Here is an 11074-nt window from a genome sequence, read left to right as displayed (position 1 = left end):
TAGTAGTAGTAGTAGTAGTAGCAGCAGTAGGAGAGTAGTAATAGTAGTAGTAGTAGCAGCAGTAGGAGTAGTAATAGTAGTAGCAGCAGCAGTAGTAGTATGCAGTTGTACTAGTAGTAGCAGCAGTAGTAGTAGTAGTACTAGTAGTAGCAGCAGTAGGAGTAGTAATAGTAGTAGTAGTAGCAGCAGCAGTAGTAGTAGTAGTAGTGTTATGTAGTTGTGGTAGTAGTAGTAGTAGTAGTAGCAGCAGTAGGAGGAGTAGTAATAGTAGCAGCAGTAGGAGTAGTAATAGTAGTAGCAGCAGCAGTAGTAGTATGCAGTTGTACTAGTAGTAGCAGCAGTAGTAGTAGTAGTACTAGTAGTAGCAGCAGTAGGAGTAGTAATAGTAGTAGTAGTAGCAGCAGCAGTAGTAGTAGTAGTAGTGTTATGTAGTTGTGGTAGTAGTAGTAGTAGTAGTAGCAGCAGTAGGAGGAGTAGTAATAGTAGCAGCAGTAGGAGTAGTAATAGTAGTAGCAGCAGCAGTAGTAGTATGCAGTTGTACTAGTAGTAGCAGAAGTAGTAGTAGTAGTACTAGTAGTAGCAGCAGTAGGAGTAGTAGTAGTAGTAGTAGACTAGTAGTAGTAGTAGTAGTTTAAAATCATGTAGGTCGCACATAAAGCCATGATACCGTGAGCAATAAAAGGTTTGGAGAATTATGGGAGAAGGGAGAGGGAATAAGGAGTGGAAGAAGAGGAAGAGGGGAAGAAAATTAAAGAAGTAGAAAAGTGATCGAGAGAGCTGCATGAGTTGGGTCGGAGAAAAAGTGGAGCTAGTGGGATGGGGGAAGGTGAGAGGCGCAGAGATAGAAGTTTTTAAGACGATATCTTTTTCATTCTCTGTTGGGGTAGGTACATGGTAAAACTAGGGAATGTTCTGTTTTCTCCCAAACAACTTTGGAGGCGCGATAGCTCAGTCGGTAGAGCGGCCGGGGGTTTCGGATTCCGGTGACCCGGGTTCGATTCCCAAGTGGTGCGCTAGTGCCCTTTGGTAAGGCATTTATCCTCATTACCAGGTCCCTCGGAGAGGACCTTAAGCCGTTGGTCCCCTGGTTGCTTGCTCACAGGCATTCGTACTTTCTTAGCAGTCAGGTAAAACAACCTCGGTATATTGTTATGAATATTATTTGAGGTACGTAAGAAATGAACCTCAGCTCAGGCCGCTCTGATCCGCTAGTTTTTATATATTTTTTTTTTTGCGTCTTCGAGAATACCATATGGAATCAAGGTCATATATCACGTCACGGTCACTTTTTACGGTAACCTGAAGATCCGGCGTTATAAATCCGTATTTTTTGCGTGAATCAATCATTCTGAACGAGGTATACCTCTTTATATGTTTTATATGTTTTATATATTTGATTTTCTAGCGCCGTATTTTCTACCTAATAGAGTAAAAATGCCCTCAGAACTGAGAATTATAGAGATCAAGACTGCGGTTCTGCGCGTTTGTTGCTCGCATTCCCGTGTGAAGCTACGCCACAGTCCAGATCAGACTCACAGTCACGGACGTGTGGCTCACGCCCTGGCTCGGCTGGTACACCGCCTGGGCAGTCGTGGCCGTGGATGCGCTGGTATGGTGGGACGGGGGCTGCCGGCTGGGCCGGGCGTATTTGCCTGACTGTCTCGTCTTGAGATCGGGACTGGCCTGGTAGCTGGTCATGTCATGGTCCACACCGGCAGGGGCGGATCTAGACCAAAAGCTTCGGTCTCTGTTATGTTGGTTGTTCAGCTGAACTCCGTTGGCTTCACTCACCAAATACAGAGACCGAAGTTCTAGTGCGTGCGATCTGTACAGGGGACTCCATGGCCATATGTTTATGTACTTAACTTCTTAAAGGAGAATGAAACCCTTGAAACTAGCTGAATCCATATCAAAGAGAAAAATCAAAGAAACATATTGTTGAAAGTTTGAGGAAGATTGAATGAATAATAAGAAAGTTATGAGCATTTGAATATTGAGATCACTAGTGCCATGTAGATCCTCCCATCGGCAATGCGGCGCGACCAAGATCTGTGATATCACACACGTACAACTCCCTCATTACTTTAGTACTTATTTCACTTATATTCTCACTTTTATAGAGTCTATCACAAGGCCAGGTTAGGTGTTTTCTTTATGAGATGACAAGTACAGAGGTTTCACAACATTATATCATTGATGAATCGTTTGTCATATGATTAGAATGAGCATAATTCCATAAAGAGATGTTTTGGGGTATATTTTCAGTGTCCGAATGGGAGAGTTGTACGTGTGTGACATCACAGATCGTGGTCGCATTGCCAACGGGATGATCTCCATAGCATTCGTGATCTCGACATTCAAATGCTCAACTCTTTTATTGCTAGTCCTATTTTACTCAAAGTTTTGTTGATCTTATTCATAGATTTTTCTGCTTTCACAAAAGCTAACTTGCTCCAAGAGTTTCATTCTCCTTTAAGATCGGATAAAACGGGGAAGTGAATTTGCGCGACAGCCGAGGTAAGTCACTGTTTTTGTTCCTTTTAACTTGATTTTTCTCCGTTTTTGGGCAATTAATGCCAAGAGGGAATATTAATTTGCATTTTGGTCGCGTTAATTTTCAAAATTTTTATTCATTAAAGACAAAAATTGAAGAGCCCCGACGGGGGGATTTCGCATTGCAAGTCCCCTAATGGTGGCTGCACGCTAGCGAGCCGTCTGTGTACGAGGAGAATAAAAAAAAAAATGTTAAAAAACTCCTCGAAACAGACGGCTGCCAGCTGTCTAGGGCGGATCCAGCTTTTTATAAAGGGGGGGGGTTGGGGTGGTATGCGAGGGAGCGTACAGCGTAGCGACCGAGTCCAAGCGAGCGAGGGGGGAGGGTGTGGGAGGGGGGTGTCCCCCCTCCCACAGTAGGGAAAATTTTTGAAAATCTGTGTGTGAAAATGGCGTTTTCTTGCATCTAAAACACCATTCTTTTTGGTATAGGCCTAGAGGTCGTTGCCAAATTAACCCCCATGAAAATTTGTAAAATTAAGTTGCATTTTCCTGCAATGCAATGTAAGGCCAGTTAACAACACAGATACAAAGAATTGGGGACCTTGGAATAAGCACTGTTAGCCTATTACTTTTATTATGAACAGCTTGTCACTGATAACCCCCCCCCCCTCCCCCAAAAAGAAATAATAATAATAATAATAATAATAATAAATGAAATAAATACATAGAAATAGAATAAAATAACATTACAAGTTAAAAAAAAAAGATAAGATTTAAAAAAATGGTCCCCGGATTTTTTTTTTTTAAATGTAAGCGCGTTTGTCCGTCCCTGTTACATACATTCAGTCATTGTGAGTGTTTGATAATACTCCCCCACTTCTGATGAAAGTATTTGCATAGGAATGGTAAGCCATACGTAGTCTTCTGTAAGATTTTACTATAATGGATGGAAATTATGTGCTTTTATTTTCCCTCTGTTTCCAGCCCATTATAGTGATTTGACCCAGCATACGAATGCGCCAGCCAATCATGTTCATGTTACCATATTTTCACTTCATCATAAATAATAATAATATTTCATTTTCAGGTCTTGCACGCTACATGTAGCCCTAATAGCCATGGAAGGAAACTTTCCACCTGGTTTCCACCTTCCTGAGAGGGAGCAACAAGAAACTGGGCAACAGCAACCACAGCCACAACAACCATCGCAACAGCAACATGTTGCCCACTATCCTTTTGATTTGCCAATACCATACCACACACCGTCACAACACCAGGCTGATTATATGGAGGACCAGCCAACCAGGGTATTCCCCTTGCCACACCCAGTCACACAGATGTTCACACCAGTCTATCATGGTAAGATTGTAAAAAAAAAGATTGGGGGTGAGGTGCTGTGGACACCTACCCATTCCCTTCAGTTCACTTCCTTTATCTTCAAATTCCTATTATCCCCACCTTTTTCCCTTCATTCCAGTTTTAAACTCAGCTTATTTTGTAATGTTTGGCTGTTGTTTTTTGTATTGGCTGTTTGCCTTAAAATCTTAAATTGGTTCCTGGTTTAAAGTGGGGTGTTTAAGGGGGGGGGGTGCAGAGAAGGGGTGCCTAATTGTTGAGATTTCTGTTGCCCCTCTTGAAATGACATTGACAGCTGAATTAAGAACTGGTGACCGTCTGGTGATAAAACCAAGGAAAATTATATTTTGATTAAGAGGAAAACTTCTATAAAGTATGTTTATTTACCCTCAAAATCATTTCAAATGCCTCTTTTTCTTGACCCTATCTTCTAATTTATGCATTTAATTTGGCGGTAAATCTTTAAATAAAGCCCCAGTCAAAATGGCTAAAGTTTGATCTATACATGAACACTCCTTTTAGGACTCTCATCAAATGAACATTATGATGAAAATATAAAAAATTGTAGTCTCCCCAAAAAGTCAAGTTCCTCTTTTTTTTTTCTTGATATTTTTGTTCAAACGATTTCCTTTGTAATAGATTCTGGGCCTGCGCATTCATCTGCAAAGCATTTGCATCATACCCTTCCTCAACGACCAATCGCATACGGAGGTCACAGGGCCAAGTATCCAGGTCTTCAAGAGAATTTCACGCCACCCCTCACAACCCAAGAACCAGATGTAGAAACAACCAACTTACCAACCACAAGTCTCGGATCAGCCTCCACTAATCGTGACATTTCTCCGGATGCTGCCATTCCACTGACTGCAACTCATGAATCATCATCAGAGAGCAACATTCCACCTACTACAGGTAAAGGTTACGATGAATCGACAATCCTTTTTTTTAACCTGTCATAATAATGAATTAGTCCCTGATTTCTCAAAGTGACAATAGGACGTAGGATTTTTTTTCTGTTTGCTTCTGCAGGGATACCATTTTCACACTAAATTATGAATTCAGACTTTATCAACTTAAATAGAAAACACATTTTTTAGTATATGGAATGGCATATTGCATATGATCTTCAATTCTGTGTGACTGGGGAGAAGGGGAGGGGGGCTCTGATTAGCCTTTCAAATTGGGAATTGGCACTTGCATTGTTAAATGATAGATGTCCAAAATTGTGCAGTCATTTTGCAGAAATTACCAAATTATAACAAATTAACTCAATTCTTCTCAAAGTCATGTACTGCACCATGCATGGGACTTCACTTGACCCAAACTGTCAAGCCAGTAGTATCTGCGTGTTACCTCTTATTTGCCCTGTTTTTAGTGTGAGTACAGTTGAAGAAGAACCATTCAGTTGACCAAGATTCTGTGATACTCTTTCTGAATATCAAATAATCTGATAGCTTACATTGAATATTTCTGTGTTTGGTAGCCTTTTGATGAGGCCTTGTGACTTGGATATATTCTTTGTCAAGTAGTGGCTGAAACGATACATGAATAAATGAATGAATCAATCAATCAATCGTCAAGTAGTGCCTGAAATGAGAATAGCAGTCAAAGAAGAGAGCGGATGAAACCTGTGTGTGCGGGAGATCTTGGAACCTAGCTTTCACTATTTGCTATGAATTATTCATGAGCATGCCAATGCGCACTATCATTGCTGATGTCATTGGACTGGGTATATTCACTTTTGTGTTACGGGGTCATACGAGGTTCATCAATGCAAACAATAGGATGCTACCCTTTGGGTATTGAATTCAAGCCGGAGATAGTGGCCAAAGATATTAAAATCAGTTTCCTAGAGGCCCAGTGGATTCTTGTTCACCCAGGTTTGAATGATAAGTCTTTTCATACTAGTCGCTTGGTTTCTGATATACGCTTCATTTCAGAAATGGGGCCGTGTCTAAAGGCTATGTTTCCCATAATTTTCATTTATCCTTGACACAGACGCTGCTTCAGGTTCTAAACAAGTGCAGTCCCAGGGAGATAAAGATGAGGAAAAGGAGGCCAGGCCAACACCACGATCTCCAAGCAGTTCTACCAAGGAACCACAGCTGCTGGCAGCTCTCAAACTGAAAAAAGTTAGCTCTGTTATGGAGATACCACCATCCCTCGAGCTAAGGGTGCCATCACAGGACAAAGTGGATGGAGTATTCGCCAAGGAAACGATAGAGAAGGGGACAGAATTTGGACCCTACGTAGGAATCTTGATGAATGAGGAACAGGGTTTTGCAAGGGAAACAACTTGGGAGGTAAACATTTGTTTTTGTGTAGAGCCTACTCAGTGGGATATAATAATAATAATATACAGTTCTTGATTTTTGAAGGTTTCCATGGTGGAGAGAATATTGAAAGGTTTTACGGTAAACACCATGTATGTAGTCCTGAAAAGGACTGTTAATTATTCTTTCTTGAATATATGTTAGCTCTGAAAAGACTTTTCAGAGCTAACATATATTCAAGAAAGAATAACAAACAGTCCTTTTCAGGACTACATACATGGTGTTTACCGTAAAACCTTTCAATATACAGTTCTTGTATAGCGCATATCTCATTATGGATAATGTCTCTATGCGCTTCCAAAGGACTTGGATATTATTACCCCAGCTGTAGCTTGGCAGCCGTAATTACTAAGATTACAGCGCACACGCATTTCAAGGAATAAATTTCTGCCAGGTACCCATTCACCTCACCTGGCTTGAGTGCAGCACAATGTGGATGAATTTCTTGCTGAAAAAATTACGCCATGGCTGGGATTCGAACCCACGACCCTCTGTTTCAAAGTCAGAAGACTAATCCACTGGGCCACAACGCTCCACCATATAGGTGTGGTGGGGGGGGGGTGGCTCCCAGTCCTCCCCCAACCCCGCCCCTTCCCATCTCATCTGATGATAGTGTGATCATATGGGCATAGAAATACTGTTATATCCTGGATATACAAGAAGTAGTTTGAATCATGATGACATTTACTTTTCCAGGGGCTGTGGGGCTGACCATGCAAAAATCACAATCAGATGGTCATTTTTAGTTTTTTTTTACACAGTTTGGGAACGAAGCAGGTGGCCGATGCCCCCCCCCCCCCCAAAAAAAAAGGATAGTATGTCAATTTTATGTTCCAAGTAAATCACATTAGTAAATCTTGTGATTTTATACTGATCTGCTTCTTGAAACAGAAACTGACAAGTATCTATTGTTTGTAAAACTGTAGCTATTATTTGTAATTGATTACAATTTACAAATATGTTTACTGCAACACCCTCATAATTTTTATCTGAATTACAGCTTTGTATCACAGGGAAAGTTTTCTTCTACATCGATGGGCAGAAGACTTGGATGTCTCATCTGAGGTTTGCACATAGCGATGAGGAGCAAAACATAGAGGCGTATCAGTACTGCGGCGATATCTACTTTCGAAGCACAAAGGTCATTGACCCAGGAAGTGAACTGAGAGTGTTCTATAGCAAGGATTATGGGAAGTGTGTTGGTATTGAGATGGCACTGGAAGATCTGAAGTTTCATGAAGGTAATTGGACACTTTGATTTAGATATAGATTATAAAGATTTATTTGACTTGTATAAATAATGATAAATATAAAGGGTCCAATGCAACCCTTCAAAATGTGGTATAGTGCCTTTTCCTTGATGTTACAACATGCATCACACTTTGCTTTCTAGATATACATGTTGGACACTCTGCAATAAAAACAGTCAAAGTTCATTAACAAAACAAATGGGCCTTCATGAGTTGAAATGGTCCACAATGTGGTATTTGATAGGAACATGTGTGTACCTAGCATTGAGCCTTGCTGGACACCAAAATAATGATGAATAAAATCAGCTAGAGATTGTAAAATTGAATGTTTTTCCATTTTTTTTTCAGATTCACAAAAGTTCCAATGTAGCCTGTGTGAGGACATGTTCACATCCCCCAAATTAATCCTGAGACATATCAGATGTGAACACAACCATGGCAAACCGGAAGAGATGGTTCCAGTAGTTACTTGGAAGAAAAGGAAGAAAAGGAAATCTGTGGCGATTGAAGTCAGCTCCAAAAAGCAACTAGGAAGTCAGCTGAAAGTGAATGATCAGGACAAATCCAAATTTAAGTGTAAAACTTGTCAGGAGACCTTCCCTTCTTTCGCCAGACTAAAGGCACATGAGCTATTCCACGAGAAAGAGGAGGCGTCTACAGAAATTGAGGAAGATTCTACAGAACCTTTCAAAGAACACACAAATAAAATGTTTGAATGCAGTGAGTGCAATAAAGTTTACAAATGTGTGCGTTCGGTCACTAGGCACAAGAGGAGGGTTCATGGGCATCGCTGTGAATACTGCGGGGAAAGATTCCCGAACAAGAAAGATTGTGTAAAACATGAGCAGACACACCAAGCATTTAAATCATCTGGTGCAACAGAGACTATGTCTTCTGGAATGACCAATGCCCGTCCAGCAAATAGCGGGGAACCCCCTGGCATTCAACCCTCAGAACCGGCACCTGATGAGCCAAAGGATATGCTTGGTAGATCTTCTAGTTATTACAAACATCCTTATAAATGTCGCTTTTGCACGAAGAGATATGCTAAAAGGTTAGCAGCTGAGTACCATGAAAAAGAGGTTCACATGGGCGAGGGGGATTTCAAATGCAGCTATTGTACCAAGGTATTCAGCACCATCAGTCGTCTCAATAGTCACCTCGCTGCACATAAGTATGTGAACATGTATCCGTGCACAGAGTGTCCAAAGAGTTTTGCTTCAGAGAGCGCCCTTAACAACCATCAAGGAGAACACACAGGACTCAAACCATTCAAATGTGACATCTGTGACCGAGGATTCAGAACTAGGAAGTTGACTCTTAGCCACAAGAGACGCGTGCACAGTGAGCGCCCGAAGCGCTTCATCTGCACCTTCTGTGAGAAAGGTTTTGCCGATAAGTGGGACTTGAAGGTCCATGAAAGGCGTCACAAGGGTATCAGGCAACATGTTTGCCTAGATTGTGGGAAGGGTTTCACGTCCGTTACCTCTCTGGCTGCGCACAATCAAGCCATGCATATTAAGACCAAACCTTTCTCCTGTGGAATCTGTGGTAAAAGCTTTGCATTGAATCATCGGTACAACTATCACATGGCTAGGCATAGACTGGAGGGAGAGGATCAGCCACAGACAATCAGCTCTTAAATAATCTCTTATTACTATTAGCATTAATCTGGAATTCGGGTCATGGCTTCTATGTAATACTGTATTAAACATGTACAATTTTTGTGTCAACGTGCACCTCACCTGACAGCCATGGTGTTTGTATTCCAAAAGCTCTCTCTTGAATGCTGTTACTCAAGCATTTCTCTTGCTTATTTAGTTGCCGCTGCATTTTTTCATTCATCATCTTATTATGCTTATATATTTCTAAATTTAGTTATTGCCCAGTGGATTAGTCTTCGGACTTTGAAACAGAGGGTCGTGGGTTCGAATCCCAGCCATGGCGTAATTTCCTTCGGCAAGAAATTTATCCACATTGTGTTGCACTCGACCCAGGTGAGGTGAATGGGTACCCGGTAGGATTTATTCCTTGAATGCTTTAGCGCCTATAAGGCCGCTCAGCTACAGCCGGGGTAATAATAATATACCAAGTATATTTCAGCGCCTTGAGCACATAATCAATGTGGATTTGGCGCTTTATAAATACTCTATATTATTATTATTATTATTATTATTGCTCCTCTGTTATAACTCAGTCACTTTGCAATGTATTTTATTGTCATATTACGATTATGTTTATGCATTGTAAATTTAATTTGATTTTACAGTAAATGCACAAACTCCTTGAAAAAAAATGGTGGGATTGATGGCCTTGAATAGGAGTTAATTTTTTTTTAAAGAAAGGGGCAAAGAACTTTATATGGTCTATGTATTAAAACTAATATAATTATTGCCAAACGTTTTTCCTTTTTTAAGATTGTTCTTTGGGCCTGATGTTGCCATCATTAAATGATGAAAATATGGCCCATGACTGCTATGTAAAAAAACATAATTAAATAAAAAAAACAAGGTTTTACATCAAGCTAATTAGAATATGAATTAACACTTCTTAAATTTGTCCATTTTGGGAGCTAAAGGGAATGTGTTGGCGGAAGTAAATTCCACAGCCGAGCCGTCCTTGGAATATATGAAGATTGATGAAGAGAAGTATTTGACATTGGGACAGTGACTCTGTAGGGGTGGGCAGCTGCAGTAGAGCGAGTCAAATGGACATTGGGGGCCATTCCACACAACTCAAGGGATAGTTTCAGGAAGAAGTGACGGTAGAAGGTACAGAGAGATGCAACATTTCTCCAGTGCTTGAGTGGATAAAGCCCATTTTTAGAAGGGTCTTCAAGTCTCAGGAGGCGGAGTGTTTGGATTGTAAACAGATGAAAATCATTTCATAATTGCTTTATGGCAGTGCAATTTGTAACTTTATGTCAGAAATAAATATTTTGGTATGTCTTCGTCCTTACATGACATGCTTGGCATTTTCTGAATCACAGTAATTAAGTTATAGAGAGGGCAAAGACATTGAAAGGTGAAACTGGACACTTTTGTGAATCGCTTAATTTTAAAATGAGGAATGGTGCCCAATAGCAATTGGTATAAACCATAAGGGGGGGTGATAGAGGAGTTGAGGGAGGGGCAAGGGGATAGTTCCTCTTCCCCTTTCCTGTAAATCCTGATAAGATATATTTACATTTAATTTGTTAGTAATAGTATACAATTTAGTCAATATTTCAAAATGTGTCCTTCACCCAGTTTTCTTATTCCCCCATGATGTTATATAGACCTGGGGCCCATTTCATAAAACTTGTTAGTACAGTAGCAAATTTGCAACAACAGTTTAAAGCTACTGAAATCTGCCAATTTGATTGGCTGATAGTGAATTTTATATAGAAATGGTGCATTTGGTATACCAAGTCTTTATGAAACGGAACCCTGATGACAATTGTTTCAATTGGTCTGCTCTAAATTCCACACACTAATCAAATTACCAACTTCAACCCTGGGTTTAACACTATACCCTATTGCAAACCTAACCCTAACTGGTAAATTTCTTGTCACCAATGACAATATTGGACGCCCTTCTCTAGTTTTTCAGATTTAGTACCCAATCTTTCCCTTGTAGTGTCTTTTGGAGAGGGGTATT

At 40.5% G+C, this 11074-nt stretch overlaps 1 protein-coding gene across 1 annotated transcript; it reads left to right on the top strand.

Annotated features, from left to right (window-relative positions):
- Positions 1–1125: 1125 nt before the first annotated feature.
- LOC129266369 (zinc finger protein 93-like) lies at positions 1126–10393 on the top strand. Its single transcript, XM_064103494.1, has 6 exons — positions 1126–1357; positions 3584–3855; positions 4492–4764; positions 5851–6155; positions 7186–7426; positions 7784–10393. Exons 2-6 carry the CDS (start codon positions 3615–3617, stop codon positions 9076–9078), a joined length of 2355 nt encoding a protein of 784 aa, XP_063959564.1. The 5' UTR covers positions 1126–1357; positions 3584–3614; the 3' UTR covers positions 9079–10393.
- Positions 10394–11074: the final 681 nt, after the last annotated feature.

Source organism: Lytechinus pictus, chromosome 8, assembly GCF_037042905.1.
Source record: "Lytechinus pictus isolate F3 Inbred chromosome 8, Lp3.0, whole genome shotgun sequence".
Classification (NCBI taxonomy): Eukaryota; Metazoa; Echinodermata; class Echinoidea; order Temnopleuroida; family Toxopneustidae; genus Lytechinus; species Lytechinus pictus.
Note: the sequence above shows the minus strand (reverse complement) of the source record. Positions and strands in the feature narration are given on the sequence as shown.